The sequence below is a fragment of the Geotrypetes seraphini genome, chromosome 10 (genome assembly GCF_902459505.1).
Source record: "Geotrypetes seraphini chromosome 10, aGeoSer1.1, whole genome shotgun sequence".
Taxonomy (NCBI): domain Eukaryota; kingdom Metazoa; phylum Chordata; class Amphibia; order Gymnophiona; family Dermophiidae; genus Geotrypetes; species Geotrypetes seraphini.
This window is the reverse complement of record NC_047093.1, coordinates 53,388,787-53,407,314: the sequence shown is the minus strand read 5'-3', so window position 1 is coordinate 53,407,314 and position 18,528 is coordinate 53,388,787. Positions and strand designations below refer to the sequence as shown.

At 39.0% G+C, this 18,528-nt stretch overlaps 1 protein-coding gene across 3 annotated transcripts in view; it reads right to left on the bottom strand.

Moving 5' to 3' along the window:
• Positions 1-18,528, bottom strand: part of NUP214 (nucleoporin 214) — a 164,709-nt gene that overhangs the window by 98,785 nt on the left and 47,396 nt on the right. For all 3 annotated transcript variants that reach the window (XM_033960858.1, XM_033960859.1, XM_033960860.1), the window contains exons 14-18: positions 11,591-11,679; positions 8,280-8,363; positions 3,819-3,968; positions 3,380-3,538; positions 3,178-3,281 (exon numbers count right to left, since the gene is read on the bottom strand). In XM_033960858.1, coding sequence (XP_033816749.1) covers positions 3,178-3,281; positions 3,380-3,538; positions 3,819-3,968; positions 8,280-8,363; positions 11,591-11,679 — 586 coding nt within the window. The remainder of the gene's footprint in view (positions 1-3,177; positions 3,282-3,379; positions 3,539-3,818; positions 3,969-8,279; positions 8,364-11,590; positions 11,680-18,528) is intronic.

Sequence of the window (18,528 nt, the reverse complement as noted above, 5' to 3'; positions counted from 1 at the left end):
TGCACATTTTCCACTCCTGCAAGTGGGTTTCTGCTCATTGGAAGACAAGTTAAGCTTCTAGGCGCAACGGGGCACTTCTGGTGCCTCCTTGCCTTTGACATTTGCTACCATTGTTGCATTGTCCGAGAAGACTGACTGCCTTGGCTTCCAGAGACTTCTCTAGTGCCTGAAGCGCTAGACGAATGGTTCCGAGTTTCAGGCGATTTATGGTCCACTTCTGCTGAGCCAGAGTTCAACGTCTCTGGGCTGGGTGTACGATGCAGTGACCCACCCAAAGCGTAAAAGCTGGAATCAATCATTAGTTAGTATCGCCCAGGAGGAGATAAGAAGAGGCATGCCCCTGGAAAGGGCAGCTGACCTCAGCCACCACCTCAAGCTGCTCTTCACAGTAGGTAGCCAGGGTAACAGCAGTTGTAGCAACTCCAATTGAGGGGACCAGTGAGAGAGGAGAGAGTCTTGAAGAGACCCAAGGAACCACCTATATGGTCATCGATCCCAAGACCTGCAGGTAATGCCAGGCCGTGGGAGCCAGCTCTGAAATTTGCTTCTGGAGCTTCAGTCTGCATGGCTCTGGAAGAAATATTTGGCCCAAGGCCATGTTGAACAAGACTCCCAGGTACTTCAGGCACTGAATCGATTCCAGCTGACTCTTCTTGAGGCTGACTATGCAACCCAAATCCTGGAGGAGTTGCACCACTTTCAAAACTGCCAGTTCACATTCCTCCTTGGATGGAGCTCTGATAATTGCATCTGAATCAGCTTTGCAGAGGAGCGCTTCTACTGTTACCATCACCTTGGTAAAGGTATGAGGTGCCATGGCCAGGCTGAAGGGAAGCACAGAAAACTGGAAATGCTTCTCCAGCACATGACATCACAAGCAACTCCTGTGGGCTGGGAAGAAGGAAATGTGAAGATAGGTCTATTGTGAATGTTTTAACTGTTAACCACTTAGTTATAAGTGGTCTAGAAATTCTAGAAATAAATAAATAAAGTCGTCTGTAAATTTGGGATGATGAACTCCTTAGGAATTAGACTATGTGAAGTTATGACTAGAGAATGACACGGGGAAAAAATTTGGCCCCATCCCCGCCAGCTCAGTCCCCACCCCCGCGAGCTCAGTCCCCATCCCCGCAAGCCATCTGATCCCATCTGCACAAGCCTCGAATAGTTATGATTTTATATTGAACTTATTTTATTAAAGTATAAAAAGAAACAAATTTCTGTACGACTGTCATTTTATAAATACATATAATACACAGTAAGGATCAACAAAACCTCTTTCTCCCCTCCCCTTCACAAATATCTCCTCCACTATCGAGAAAACTGAATAAGCCAAATTATTACAGAATGTAACACAGAAAAATCATGCTAACAGAATGCCTCAGTCACACATGACAGGAACAATGTTAGGGGAGTGCAACTAGGACAACTGCCCCCTGGTCAGAGAGTACCCTAAGCCAGCTGGAAGCTAAAGAAGCATGGCCTGGGCTTTGCAGTTCCTCAGGATACATATTTCAAATCTGATATATTTTAATCACAAAACAGAAAATAACATTATTTTTCTACCTTTTGTTGTCTTGCCATTTTATTCTTCAAATCATGTTGGTTTCAGGCGCTAGTCTCTGTTTTTTTGTCTTCTCTTAACTCACTTGCCAGGGTCTCCTGACCATTTGACATTTCTTCTTTCTTCATGCTCACCATTCATCTTCTATCTCTGTGTATGCATTGTTTCCCATGTTCAGCATCTCATGTTTAGGGAGTAGGGAAAAAGAGAGAGATCCAGGGCGCATCTCTCCCACTCCCTCTACTGCTACATCCAAAATTTCATCCTCAATCATCCCCCAGATCATGTGCAGCATATTTCACCACTGCCCACCAGCCCCATGCCTAACATTTCTCCTTCTATCACACCGTTCCAGCACCATACCACACCTCTCCCTCTATCACTATGTCCACCATTTCTCCCTCTTGCATCCCCTTCAATCTGTCCTTCTGTTCCCTCTCCACCACCATATCCAACATTTCTTCCTCTCATCTTTCCCCATGCATTTCTACCTCACTCCTCTCTCAGCCTAACAATTTTCCTCTTTCTTCCTTTCCCCACGTGCACCATCTCTTTCCTTCTCACTCACACACTCATGCCCAACAATTTTCCCTTTCTATTCCCTCCTTCCTATGTCCCAACTTAGTGCCCCTTCCTCCCTCCCTTGTATCCCAAGTTTATGCCCTCTCTCTTCCTTCTGTGTCCCGGGTTTGTGCCCCCATCCCCTGCCTTCCAGCCTTTGTACCAAACTCATGCCCCTCCCATGTCCCAAAGCTCCTTCCCCTACTCCTTTCTCCCTTTGACCTATGTTCATATCCCCTTCTCTCCCTTACTTGTTCCCTTCAGCGCCGCACTCACTCTCTTCAGGGCCATCCAGCTGGGCTGCTCTTTCATGCCTTCAGCCGCACTTGTTCTTTGCATGGATGTGGGCAACGGCTCTTGAATGCTGCACATATCTGACTCGCAAGCCTTCCCAAAGGAGGCCTGTTTACAAATAGGATCCCCAGCGGCGACAGCGAATGGCAGTGGCTCCACATTGGGGAGGAAGGGGGCAGAAACCCACGAAGTGCCGCGTATTCCCCCAAGTAGTTAATGGCGGTAAGGAACGAGGGGGTGCTTCTAACTGCAGGGACAAAGCTTTTCACCATTCTTGTGGATGGTGAAAAGTTTTGCTCCGGTGTTTGTGGCGCGTCAGTCCGCAGTAGCTGCAGGCAGGTATTTGTTCACCGTGTCATTCTCTAGTTATGCCATCAGATGTCATTCTGAGTGTAATGCAAAGTCAGCTACAGTAAAAGCACCATAACTTTTAGTTTCATTTTTCATTAGCTGCTTGAAAGTAAAATATGGTCTTTCATTATTTAAATTATTTTATTCTAGATTGGATGCTGTGGTTTTAGCAGAGGCCTGCAGACTGCTGATTGCAAGCTCTGACAATCCCTGGCGGCCCTCACTGGTTCACATTTAGCCAACCAAACTTGAGTTTTCAGTTTTCGCCAAAATCTTTCAGACAATTTTAGTGGCAGTTTCAGTGGAAACTGAAAAAATAGTCCTAGTTGGTATCTATTTTTAGGTCTCTCTTTTCAGCAGCTAAGGTAAATTCCTATGAGAAATGTCTTGCTTCTCATCTCACTCACTTCTCTTTCTTCTTCCTTTCTAGATGCCTGTCCCACTCCAGATCTAAGACATCATTCACATCCTGCACAGCAAACTTCACATACTGGTGCAGACGCCGGATCTCCTGTGGGGAAAGAAGAAAAGAAGGAGACATGGCCTATCACTTCCACTTGAAAATGCAGTCAGTGGCTGAGAGGAGACTGCCAAGCTACTCTCTTATACCTGCATTTTGGCCTCACTTTTGGGGTCCAGAGGTTTTTTGTAAAGCAAGGCCAGATATCCAGAGTCTTGCGTTCGCTCATTCTGCTCCCTCGCTTCTTCAACACCTGCAAAGCCCTCCAGCAAAGTCGTTTTCAGAATACTAATGTCTCCATGAAGGGACTAGCAGAGGAAAGGATAAGGGAAAAATTGAAAGGAAAAGGTCTGCACAGAAACAGGAAATGCAATATTTATAGGCCATGCCGTTTCTCAGTGCCATTGCTCTGGTGACAGTCATACTGTGCAGATCATCACACTGAAGAGCATGCAGACTGTACCACTGGGTGTGTATGCCTTGGGAATTGCAGATGTGACTTACCAGTCCCATTTGCTACCTGCAGCATGCAATGTTCAGGTCTGCTGTCACAGCTTTCCCTGCAATGAGCTCTATTCTTTTTCTTACCTCTGTTGTCTTTTTGATCTCTAGCAAAAAGTTGTGGAGGTCCTTGGATTCTGTACGAAGCTGCTTCATCTCTTCAACAGTGCCCACCTGGAAACAGGCTTTGGCGCTTCGACTCTTCAGCTCCTCCATCTCCTTCTGGAAATGTGCAATCTGCAGCACAGAAATGCTCACATATAGTACATTAAACAAAATCTGCAATCCAGCTGAAAGTTGTAAGACAACATGCCTGCAGGACTAGTGCTATACTTGATGCCCTGGGTCAGGTTTTTCTAAGTTTAGTCCTCGAGGACTGCAAACAATCCAGGTTTTCAGGATATCCTTAATGAATTTTACTATTTATGAAAAACAAACCAACCCAAAAACAATCAACCCACCTTATAGCCCTAAACAAATTGCAGCATTTTATAGCCCTGATCCATAAAAAACACCTCCCAACTGACTGACTACCTACTATAGTCTAAGACCAAAAAAATCTTTGGTGGTGCAAGTATCAATATACTAAATAAATAAGAAAACATCCACCAAACTAACCCATAATGACAAATCTTATCATTTCATTCCATTAATTAACAGGTACATCTACACTGCATGGAATGCTTGCACAAACAGATGAGGTTTCAAATATTTTTAAAATTTACTTTGCTAATGCATAGCCATATTACTCCTGGAAATGCATTCCACAGGAATGATGCTGCTACAGGAAAGGCTGAGGACCTGGTTTTGACATAGCAGACCCCCCACATAACTCATAAATCAATAGCTGGAGGAGGAAGTGACGTCAGCACCCAAGATGGATGCTTGAGCTTTTAGCTACGCGTGCCACACAGCTTTAATTGCCTGCCTCACGCTTCCCCGACGGCTTCTGACAGTGTTTGTGTGCAATCCTAGCCTGCGGAAGAGCTCCCTGAACAGACAGCGGTGAAACCGCGAGTTCTGAGTTTGGTGGAGTTTGCTTATTCCAAGCAGCTGCCCCTGATCCACGTGGAAGGTAAAGCGGGGGTGAAGGCTTCAATTGATACCAGTGCAGCACATCCCGGGGACGGAAGTTTGGGGGCAAACAGTGCTGAATTGGCAGAGGAATCATAGAAATATAGAAAAATGACAGTAGAAAAAGGCCATGGCCCATCCAGTCTGTCCACACTAATGACCCACCCCCTAACTACGCCCATGAAGTGATCCCACATGCCAATCCCATCTTTTCTTAAAATCTGGCACGCTGCTGGCCTCAATTACCTGTTGCAGAAGATTATTCCAGCGATCAACCACCCTTTCAGTGAAGAAATATTTTCTGGTGTCGCCATGGAATTTCCCTCCCCTGATTTTCAACAGATACCCTCTGGTTGCCGTGGGTCCTTTAAGAAAAATGAGATATTCTTCTGCTTTGATATGGTCCGTGACATATTTGAACGTCTCGATCATGTCTCCTCTCTCTCTGCGTTCTTCAAGTATAGCTGTAACTTGCCCAGCCGTTCCTCATATGGAAGGTCCTCGAGTCCTGCGACCATCCTGGTGGCCATACGCTGAACCGACTCAACTCTCAGCACATCCTTTTGGTAATGTGGTCTCCAGAATTGTACACAGTATTCCAGATGGAGTCTTACCATGGATCTGTACAGCGGCATTATCACCTCGGGCTTACGGCTGACGAAACTTCTACGTATACAGCCCATGATTTGTCTGGCCCTGGATGAAGCTTTCTCCACTTGATTGGCAGACTTCATGTATTCGCTAATGATCACCCCCAAGTCCCGTTCTGCAGTGGTTCTTGCTAAGGTCTTGCCATTTAGGGTGTAAGTTCTGCATGGATTTCTGTTGCCAAGGTGCATGACCTTACACTTTTTGGCATTGAAACTTAGTTGCCAAGTCTCTGACCAATGTTCCAGCAGGAGTAGGTCCTGCGTCATTCTGTCGGGCACTGAAGGCTTGGATGGCCAAAATTAAAACCAACATTAAGGTGGTTTGCCCAGATCTCACCCTGCTAACTGCGGATCACCAGGGTGGGGGTGGGGGGAAGGGGGAATAACGGCCCTGGGACAGAGGGTGGCAGACAACTAAGTGTGGCTGGAGGAACATGCGGATTCTATCTCTGGCTGTGACCAGGTGTTGCATGAATGCAGACAAACCCTGTTGCAACTTACAGACAAAGTAGAAGATTTATTTATTTATTTTTTTTTAATTCTTTATTCATTTTTCATCTTACAACAGATACATATATATTAAACATTCGTCAATAAATACATCATTGAAATTCTATCATTTATGAAACTAATAGATAAAAATTATATTGTAATGAGTAAATACCATTTTCTATTGAAATATACACCATCTAATGTTAGGAAGAAGGAGGCTTTATATTTTATTATTCATATTGGGAAAATAATAGAGGGAATGATGGGAGGGGAGGGTGGTAATTTTATGTATTATACGATAAAATAGAAAGACTGTCAAGTGATGTGTTTAACTATATTGTTTTAATGTTTGTAAACTTGATGTAAGATTGAAAATGAATAAAGAATTTTAAAAAATAAAAATTATATCCCATCCCTCCCAGGTATTTAAAAAATAGAGGGCGCTGCAGCAACTTGAGATTTTGAGGCATATTGGAGTCCCTGGAATATACAAATGCAGAAGAAGTGATCGGCAAAATTGTATATTCTATTCTACCTCTATATGCTTTTGCCATAAAGGGGTATGGTATATTGTCTTGTTTCCCCCTGATTGAAAGTCGGGGGGTTTCTTTTGTGTGATTGGGTGGCATTTGTAGGTGGCTTCTGCCGGGGTGGTGTGGTAGGGTTGTGCAAACAGTTAAGATGGGCCCCTAGAATGGGTCTTATTATTTGATGGCCCCAACATTGTGGAGGGTCCTTGGGTTGCAGGTAACATGGAGGGGTGTGGGGGGGAGGAGGGGGATTCTGGGATGGTCTTACAGGGCGCAGTTTTGAAAGTTGGGGGGGACATGATCCTTGGCTGCTGAGGAGATAGGGGTTCTCTTTATAATTCTGATTAGGTGTGAGGCTTCGCATAATGGGTGATAGGTATGGCTCTAGAATTTAATTTATTGTCCTGTAATGCATGAGGCCTGAATAGCCCATTTAGGAGACAGTTGCTGTTTAAGGAAGCTCTCCAGCTTCAGGCCTTGATCTTGTTGGCGCAGGAGACTCACCTGCTTGGGAAGCATGAATATTTGGTGTGCGCCATTCCAGATATCCCCATGTTTATTTAGTTTCCAATACTAAAAGGGGGGGGACTAAAGGGGTGGGTATCTGGTTTGCCAACTCCCTACAATTTGAGGTTAAATCGATAGCTGAGAAAGATTTGCATGCCCAATACATTTATTGTATTCACATTTCTCTCATGCACATTCATTTTCTTAAAACCAGCTATTAAATATTTAATACAAACAAGTATCATCTGAATCAATTCAATTTTAATCTTATCTCCCACAGTTCATTTCATTACAGTATTTTTACAACTTACCAATACTTAATTTATTAATAAATATCAGAATAATTTAGTCAGTGAACCTAATCCCCATCACTCACATTCTCTTCCCAATTTTCACACACATACTACAATCATTGTGATTAGGCTTAGGCTAATTTCTATGCACATTCATTTGGGATATCTTAAAAACCTGTTCTGCTTGCTTGAGGACTGAGCTTGGACAAATCTGCCCTAGGTTTGCCCTTAGCTTTATGTTCCCCACCCCTTCCCCCTCAGTTAACTTTCAGGCACTTAATCTGTCCCTCCTCCAATGCATTATGCTTTCAAATATTACACTTGGATGTGTTTGTCTGTGTGTTCCAAAAAAAATTTACACATGTAAATGGGCTATTTGAAAACTGTCCACCCTTCCTGTAGGTAAAAGTACACATTGAGGATTCTTTGAGTTTGTGTGCTTGTCAGGATCTATTGTTTCGCTTTCTGCTACCTGTCTCTGCCCCTCAGAGCAAATGCTTAGTCTTGCCTAATAGTTGGGCTGGCCTGCATACTTGACCTGATAAGATTTGAACATACCATGTTTTATCATTTCCTGTTTTACTCATGTTGAAAATGCAATTGTTTGTAAATACTTTCCTATGATGAGATATCATGTAATATAATTACCTGCAAATGCCTTAGTGCAATGGATATTCTGAATTATATAGAAAAGTGTTTCCTTTTATTTTTGAACTTGTATGTACTGTTCGATATTTACAAATATTATTATGTAAACCATATAGAATTTATACGGTATATACAGTTTAAAATAAATAAATAATAAAACACTTTGTTACCAATAAGCATGGGTCAGCAAATAAAAGGATTAGAGATCCATAAAAGTGGTGCAAAAGCACATTGATCTTTAATGATCTCCCCACCAGCACCATATGACATTTTCATCTCAACAGCAAATAAAAAGATATACAAATTGTGGCAAACTGCACGGAACATGACATCAAAACCGAACTTTGTCCTTACCTCTTCTCCTATCCCAACCAGCACAGGGTCTGAATCCTTCCACTGCTCTTGCTTATCTAACACTGTGCTCAACACTGGCAGGTTCTGCACAGAGAAGAGAAAAATCATCAATAATTGCATTTTTAGCCCATTATGCTCTGTGTGAACCTGTGATACCATAAAACGTGAGTATCTCAGCAGATAATCACTGACTCTAACCTTTCAAGTCTTACAGACAGTTTGCCAGATCCTAATTCATTCCACAGAATGGGGATATTTATGAAAATGCATACAACAACTCAAAGAAAACTCAAGAAAATACTGAATACAATCCTGAATTAGTGTTATATTGGTTTTATAGAAAGGGCCAAATTTTCAGGGCCTTATGCTGGATAGGGTCTGCTGTTCCAATACCTACAGATCATCCCTTCTATCTTTTCTTTAAATTAACTTTTTTATTTTATATCTGTTTTTATTATCACGAAAGAACCACAAACAAACAAAGGCAAAATGACAGGCAATTCAATTTTTGAGTGTTATAAGAAAGGTGAAACCCCCCCCAAGAGGGCTGTACTCTGATGTCCTCCTGGGTTACAAAAGCCTCCCCCCATTCCTCCTCCCCCCAAGTCCAACAGCAAAGAAGTAACCAAAGGTCAGACAGGTGGGGTAGGAAACAACTGCAGTCTGTTCAAAATACGACTACGACTCCCTGGAGGTAAAATGTCCAAATAAGGAGACCAAGTGTTGACAAAGTCTCTACTTCTATGGCGAGAGGAGTAAGCTATTAAGCCTCCCATCCCATAAGTTCATGTAATTTATTTCTCCAATACCAGAAGGAGGGAGGAACATCAGCCAACCAATAATTCAAAATACACTTTTTCCCCAAAATATAGCATTTGCTCAAAAACAGTTTTTCAGCAGAGGTATAGACAGAGAATACAGAAAAGTGAGCAAACAGCATATGAAGCGCAGAAAAAGGAAGGGAACATGCAACAGTCCCCGTAAAAAGGAGGCCAGATCCCACCCAAAACCCTGAATACTCTCACAAAGCCAAAAGCCATGAAAATAATAATTCACTTCAGTGATACAAGTAGTACAAAGTTGGGTATCCACACAGCCCATGTGGTAGGCCTTACTCTGGGATGTATATGCTCTCAAAAGGGTTCTATAGTGGCATTCCAGGAGCTCAGCATTATGTACAAGAACTTGGATACATTTAAGAGCTTGGAGCAAAAAATCCACCCCAAGCTCCCTCCCTAAATCCCGCTGCCAAGCCTCCAAAATAGAGGAAAAATCCCAAGAGGGCCCAAGGGCACCAAGCTGTCTATGAAAGAAGGAGGCCAAGACCCTAGGCCCAGGATCTGCCCCTCCCCCTTCAAAAAGGTACGAAACTGGATCCCAAAATCCAAAGATCGGGAACCCCCAGGGAGAGACCTCACATAATGTAACAGTTGACAATGAGCATAAACAAGGCCAGGAGGTGAAAGGCCACTCTGTAGCAACTCATTGCAGGACAGGAGCCTCCCATCATACCACAAGACATGGGAAAGAAGTTCAAAGTTCAAAGCCCCTAGCCCGCCATCTACCAAAAACAGAAGGGACCAACCCTGGAAGTAAGGAGAGATTACTGGTCAGCGGCAACAAAACACTAACACAGGGGAAGCAACTGCTGTCACGTCTCCCAAAGCGGTCTAAACAAGACACTATGTCTACTAGGAGCAAGCACCTCCGCCAGTCGAGCATGGAGAAGAGATTGGAACAGGAATATTTTTTATCCTGCTCAACTCCTAAGAGGTGTCAGTATAAAGAGTAGTACCCAAAACCCAATCCCAGACATATCGTAAAAAGCAAGCCTGATTATAGAGAGTGATATTCAGCACCCCGAAGCCTCCCTGGCCCAGGAGCCCAACAGCAACTGCCACCGCAACTTAGGCTTCCTACCACCCCCCCAACAAAACTTCGATAACAAAGAGTATAAAGCCCCAATATCTTTCTGCAAGAAACATACAGGAAGTGTCTGGAAAACGTAGAGCCACTTAGGGAACAAAACCATCCAAAAGAGGTGCACTCTCCCCATCAGCGAGAGTGGAAAATCACGCCAAGTAGCCAGAACGGAGCCAGTAGTGGAAATCAAACAATCTACATTCAACCAGTAAAGCTCCAGAACATGCTCCTGAACTCAACACAGAGTAGCCAATTCCCCCTATGTTGTTCCTGGAGCATTTTTTTTTTTTATATAGGTAAACCACCAGGGAACAAATGGGCTAAAGCAGCCAAGGAGATTATATCAGCTCGAGAAAATATGGAAAGGGGATGAGAAGCAAATTACAGTAATCCAGGCAAGAGGTGAAGAGAGTGTGGATAAGAGTCTTCATAGTGTGCTCAGAAAGGAATGGATGTGCAGCACGTGGACAAATCCGTGGAAAAAAAAAAAAAGGTCTAGGAAGTGAAAACAAATCATGAGCAGAATTAACTGAGATGAAACCATACAGTGAAGCTGCAGGAACAAACTGAGCAAGACAGGAAGCTCCCGGGCAGGTAGCCCAAAGGGGAGGGATCATCTTTTAGTTGCCCTGCAGCTGAAGCTAATAGAGATACAAGAACCCATACGTTCAGCTTCCAGAGAGATTGTACAAGCAGAACACTGCATGGTTATGTTCATCTATCATCTGCTGGAGACAGAGAATACTGAAGTTCCAAGAGAAGCATGGCCTTTATTTGCCATCAAGTTTCTACGTGGGCCTGGGATAGGCATGTGGGATCTCTCGGAGACAAAAAGAGATAATGGTTACTGAGGAAAAGCAGACTAGATGGACCATTTGGCTTTTATCTGCCATCATGTTTCTATGTTTCTATCTGATGGTAGAGGGCAATAACCCATTTGTTCTGAACTTATCTGCGGACAATAAGAAAGGTTTCAAACTAGTTCAATATAATTCTCCCTATCCTCAACTTGCCCAGCTTCATCAATAACTTGGTGTGCTCTATCATGTCCAAAGCTGCTGACCTATCCATTGAAGAACCAACAGATGTCTCTTTTCTTATGCATATGCAGAACTCTAGGAAAGAGAATAAAAGGCCACTTTCACTTGTGAATTTTTTAACCTACTTTAGGATGGCATACTATAGCCTCATTCGCGGAAGGTGGGGGAGAAGAGAATCTTATTAATAATGAAAATAGAAAAATCTTCAAGAAAGCAGCAGCAGAAACCCTGTTTAATGTCAAGTTTTTTTCACAAGCAGGTGGAGCAAGACAGAACAAGATGTAATATTTGGGCCCAGCAGTCTGTTCTTGGCCGTGGATATCTCAGATGGTCAGTATATTAACCTACCTGTGCAGGACTTGTTCTAGCTGCTGCTGGAGTGACCTTATATTTCTGCTGGGTTGAAGCCAATGAGGCGATCTGTACAGGTCGTGATGCTGCAATTTAAAGGAAAACAGTGTTATACTCTAAGGATAATTTTATAGTCAAACAATTTTTATTGAGCTCAGAAACCGTACAGGATGCAAACATCACAAAGCTTCATCCAAAATGCTCATTTAAAAGTATACAAGTAACAAGAAAACAGAACCCTACCCCCCTCCCTTTATCACAAGGGGCCCAAGATAGACAGAGTACAAACAATCAGGCAGAGTACAAACAATCAGCAGTCTGCTAATAAAAGAAAACCAGAACACTTACACAGAATCACAACAATTCACCCATTTAAAATTTGACTACAAGCAACACAAGTCATGGTATTCCAAAATGGTTCCCAGGTTGTTTAAAAGTAACCCTGTTTACTGGTTAAAAAATCTGTAATCCCTTTATGCTACTACAACTTATCACTTATATAGCACTGAAAGGCATACGCAGTGCTGTACATTTTGACATTTATAGATGGTCCCTGCTTGGAAGAGCTTACAATCAAACTTGGATAGGCAGACATGACATACAGTCATGTGAAAAAATTAGGACACTCCATGAAATATTCAGTTCTTTCTTAAGAAATGTTTACATATCGATGTCAAATCTTTTTATTTATCTATGGAAAAGAAAGTGATGTAATTGCAGGTAAACAACAGAACTTTTCCTAGATTTACTCATGAAACAAAAGATATCCACAACAATGTGTATTCTAACAGGAATAAATTAGGACACCCCCCCCCCATATCCTCCCACTTAAAGTGGCTCAAATCACACACAGGTGTATCACATCAGGTGCATATGATTAGAACATCTTTACTCAGCATTTTGAAGGAGGTTTGCCCTATTTAATCCTCAGCCATTTAGTTTGGTATGCTCATGACTGCTCGGTGAGAGTAAACACCATGGTGAAATCAAAAGAGCTGTCTAAGGCCTTCAGAAAGAAGATTTTAGCAGCTTATGAGTCTGGTAAGAGATTTAGAAAGATCTCGAAAGGAGAAATTAGGTTCTTACCTGCTGTTTTTACTGTTTTAAATCTTTATTCATTTTTTTTTGTGTTACAGCAAGTGTTACAAATAAACTCAATAGAAACTTAAATACACACTTGACTAACTCATATATTAATATCAAGTTTAACATTAATATAATAATCCCCTGTCCCACCCTCCTTCCCAACCAATAATACATAAATCAATTTTATTGTACATTCTTTAAATATTAATTTAGTATGTAATAATCAAAATTGAAAAGCCCACCCCGTTCCCCTCTTTACAATTATCTTATCATGGGAAAAGTTGATTTTTCATTAGAGAAATCATGTTAACGGTCTTCAAATATTTCCAAGTTTTATTTATAGGAAAAATTATCCTTCTTTACAAAAATCAGTTAATGGTCCCCATATTTTTTGAAATTTATTCATGTATCCTTTGTGTGTTGCAATAGCGAGTTCCATTTTGTATATGTGGCATACCGAATTCCACCAGAACATATAATTCAATCTATCATGTTGTTTCCAATTGGATGTAATTTGTTGTATTGCAATTCCAGTTAAAATAAATAAAAGTTTGTTATTACTAGATGAAATTTGGCTTTTTGCTCTCATGGTTGTTCCAAATAATATAGTATCATATGTCAAGGCTACCGGATTTTCTAACAATTTGTTAATTTGGGGCCAAATTGATTTCCAGAATGATAGGATAAATGGACAAAAGAATAAAAGATGATCTAGTGTCCCAATTTCAATATGACAGTGCCAGCATCTATTAGATCTTGAACTATCTATTTTTTGTAAACGAGTAGGGGTCCAAAAAGCTCTATGAAGAAGAAAAAACCAAGTTTGTCTCATAGATGCTGACACCGTACATTTTAGTCTCCAAGACCAAAGTCGTGGCCATTGAGATGCACTAATTTGGTGTTTTATCTCAATGCTCCAAATGTCTCTAAGACCATTTTTTGGTTTTTTATTTATATATCCGGATATTAATTTATACCACTGTGCGGCTTTGTGACCTATTGAGTCCATCTGGAAACATAAGAATTCCAAACTGTGATATTTAGCGAGATCTTTCCATTCAGGGAACCCTTCCTGAATAGACTGCTTCAATTGCAACCATTTAAAATATTGTGTTTTATTGAGACCAAATTTCTGTTGCAATTGTGAAAACTCCAGCAATTTATCATTTTTAATTACATCATCCAAAGTGCGAATGCCTGCTATCATCCAATGTTTCCAGATGACTTTAAAACCGCCAATTTTGATCTTGGGGTTTAGCCATATAGTTTGGTTGGTTGATTTACTAATTGGAATTTGAGTAAGATTACTTATGTATTTTAGAGTTTTCCAGGTATCCATAAATATTTTATGATCTTTGTATAACCTTGGCATTTTGATACTAATTACATGATTAAGACGTAATGGAAATATAAGCCTCCATTCTAGCCAAAACCAGTCTGGAATATTATCTGTGGGTTCTGGGAGGATCCAATACATACCATGACGTAAGATATAGGCTTGATGATACCTATAAAAGTTGGGAAAATTTACCCCTCCCTCCTTAATTGGTTTTTGTAATGACGCTAGAGCAATTCTTGGTTTTTTATTAAGCCATATAAATTTTGTCAAAGTCCTATTTATTTTTGTATAAAACGAATCTTGAAAGAAAACTGGTATCATCCCCATTTGGTAACATACTACCGGTAAAATCATCATTTTTACAGTTTGTACTCTTCCCCACCAAGATAAATGCAAAGGATTCCATTGCTCACACATTTCTATTACTTTTTGTAATAAGCATTTTTCATTAATTTTCATTGTTTCATCTACTGTTTTTGTTATCAAAATTCCAAGGTATTTAATATATTCTTCCTTCCAAACAAAAGGGAATGTATCAAATAAACCTTTTGTACAATGTATATTTAGTGGAAGAATCTCTGATTTATTCCAATTAATTTTATATCCTGAAAAATTTCCAAATTTCTCAATCAATTCAAGTAGATGTGGAATGGTGGATTCTGGATTTTTCAGATATAGTAATAGATCATCTGCATAAGCAGATATCTTATATTCTTTATCTGAATGAGGTATACCCTGTATCTCCTTAGCTTGTTGGATGGCTAATATTAAGGGTTCTAAAACAATATCAAACAGCAAAGGGGATAAGGGACATCCTTGTCTAACTCCTCTCTGTAGATTAAATTTTTCTGAAAACGTATTATTAATATATAGTCTAGCAGAAGGGGAGCTATACATTGTTTGTATCATTTGTATAAATCCAGGACCTATACCAAACCATTCCATTGCTTGATACATAAAAGGCCATTCTACTCTATCAAAGGCCTTTTCTGCGTCTAATGAAATTGCAAAAGTAGGTTCATTCATTTTCTTTGTTAAATATAACATATGGAATGTTAATCTGGTATTGTGAGATGAATGTCTTTGAGCAACGAATCCTGTTTGATGCATACCTATTATATGGGGGAGAGCTTTAGCTAATCTTAGCGCAAGTATTTTTGCTAATAATTTTCCATCTACATTTATTAAAGATATTGGTCTATAGTTTGAGACCAAAGTGGGATCTTTATTGGACTTTGGCAAAACAATAGTCAAAGATTCTGCTATAGTGCCTTTAATACAACCTTTATTGAGCTGATATTGATAGAGATTTAATAAATAGGGTAGTAAAAAATTTTGAAATGTTTTATAAAATTCCACTGTATATCCATCACCACCTGGAGCGGATCCAACTCTAAGGGACTTCAAAGCTGTTCCTAATTCTTTTAGTGATATTGGTTCTTCCAAACTTCGTTTTATATGTTCAGGAATTTTTGGACCCTCTAACATTTTTAAAAATTCAAAACCATCTTTTCCTTTATTTGGATAATTTTCGGAAGAATAAAGAGATTTATAAAATTTCAAGAATTGTTTTAAAATAGGTTCAATTTGTGTATATGTATTTCCATTTTCATCTTTTATTGCTATTAATTTTGTTTTTCTTTTTTTCGCTTTAAGATAGTTTGCCAGTATTCTTCCTGATTTGTTTGAATTACCATAGTACAATGTTTGTTGAGAAAATAAATCTTTCCTAATCATTTTAGATGAGATCTCATTATATTTACCTTTTAATTTTAATAATTCTTGTTGAATAGAATATTCCCATTTTTCTATAAGTTTTGATTCTAAATTTTTTATCTCTTTTTCTAAGAATATAAATTGTTTTTTAATTTGTTTTTTTAGAAAAGCCGAATAAGAAATTATTTGTCCTCTAATTGATGCCTTAAAAGCATCCCATAAAGTTTCTCTGTTAATATCATCATTATCATTTATTTGAAAAAATTCTTTCATTTTTGTTAGAAGATTTTCACAAAAGTTTTGGTCAACCAACAGTGTATTATCCATTTTCCAAATTGGTCTGTTATTATTTTGATCTGTAGTTTTAATTTTGATCCACACTCCACCATGGTCAGATAGAATAATTGGATCAATGGCAGCTTGTGTCACTTGATGTGCAAGATGATTTGAAGTAAAGATATAATCTATTCTTGAAAAGGAATTATGAACATGAGAACAGAAAGAAAATTCCCGACCATCAAAATGAAGTATTCTCCATATATCTATTAAATCACAAGATTGAATCAAATTATCTAGTCCCATAGATTTCATAACTCTACTTGGGTTTTTATCTAATAAAGGATCCATTACAGCATTGAAGTCCCCTGCTACTATAAGATTTGAAGTAGCCAGTGGTATGATCATTTGTTGAAGAGTTTTAAAGAATTCATTTTGGTTCGAATTAGGGGCGTATATATTGATTAACGTCATGGTAGTATTTCCCATATTCATTTCCACCATTATCCATCTTCCATGAATATCTGAAGCTTTTAGTTTGAATGAAGCAGAGCATTTTTTATTAATTAAAATAGCAACACCTGCTTTTTTCCCTATAGCTGGTGAGAAAAAACATTGTTTGACCCAGCCTCCTTCTAGCTTTTTAGATTCTATATGTGAGAGGTGGGTCTCTTGTATAAGGCAAATATCTGCATCTTGCCTTTTTAAAAATGATAATGCTTTTTTCCTTTTTATCATATGATTTAGACCGTTAACATTTAAAGACATAATTTTAATATCCATTTATTTTTAAATTTTCAGATATTAAATTATGTATATTTTCCCAATGTTTTAAGTATTTCATTTCTCTTTTTTCCTTTACACCCATGATTACCTTATATATTTCCCCTTTATTCCCTCCCATCCCTTTTATCCCTCCCTTCCCCCCCTCATTAATTACGAAAACTTGGATACGCAGGTTGAGGTTAGATTTAGATAACTCCGACAGGCTATTAATAATTATCTAAAGTACTACCATTTTTTTCCCCTATTTCTGTATATTTTCTCTTATTTTATTATTAATTATAAGAATAAGTAAAAAGTTTTTCATTCTTATGTATTGAAAGATTATTTTCTATATTTGTATGTCTTTAAATCCATAAGAATGAATATATTACATTACTTATATCTTAGAACATTTCAATTAAAATTCATTTCTTTTCAGGTGGTATATTATTTTTACTTTAAAAAACTTTCATACCTGGGTATATTAAGTTTATCATGTTAAGAGCATTCTAATTTAGCCTCTTTCCTCAGAACTGTAATAAGAGTCTTCAGCACAGGAATCCCCCCCATCTCTTATGCTCATTATTTTCCTATGATTCACGAGAGAGTTGTCAATTAAGAGAAGCCAACAATCCCATCAGTGTTCTCGTTAGCTCTGTCTCAATAGCATACTCTCCAGACTTCTATGATTTTAAAGTATCTGAGGCCTGTGCAGACGAGAGTGTAGTCCTGTGCTAAAAACTCTCTCTTTATCTCCCATAGAGGATTGCCAAGTTGAACAATTGTGGGTACTAAAATTCAACTTAATAAATAAAAGAACAATTATCTATGAAGATGAAACATGAAATTTGAGATATATATATTTAAAAAACTTTTCAGGCAATTTTTGCGTTTCAGATATATTCTTTTTATATATATCGTATTTGAAACGCATTTTAATGTATCTGAAACGCAAAATTAAATCCGAAGTACCACCTTCAACCGGAAATATAACAAACCAATCACTTCATCTTTTTTATAATCTTCTCTGTGGTTGAAGGATAATTCCCTTCTCACAATTACTCCGCCTTCAAAATTTCTCATCCAATCAGTACATCTTTAAGTTTGTTGAAAAAACTTTCTTCGTCATTATTTGAGTTCGAAGATGTATTTCAATTCATTTTCGTTCCTGCCAGTAAGTTTATTCTATTTATTCTGAGTAGAATTCTAGAATTTTTGTATTTTTTCATTTTTCTTATTTTCCATGGAGAATGTTGCAAGTTGTTTAAGTCTTTAATTCGATCCTTGTGTGTTCTTTTTCCATTGCTTTCCGTTCCAATCTATATTTAACCAATGTTCTTTTATTGAAATTCATTATCATATAAGTCAAAGTTTTCACAAATTGGTCAATATTCTTTAGTATGAACCCATTAAATGTTCTTTAGATTGTCATAGGTTGCTCCAGTTGATTTATAAATTCCTGTAGTTTTTTTGGATCTGTAAAGTTTTGCGTTTTGTTAGCGATGGTAACCTTCATAATCGCCGGATAGAGGAGCCCGAATCTAGCTCCTAGAGATCTTAGTTGTGGTCTCATGTCTAAGAATTGTTTTCTTCTTGTTGCTGTTTCTTTTGCAAAGTCCGGGACAATGTATATTTTTGAATCTTGGCATTTAAGATTTTTGATTTCCTTGGCTATTTGGCATATTTCAATTGCTTGTTGATGTCTTAAAAGTTTGAAAATTAAAGTTCTTGGACCTGTTTGAGTGTTATTTCT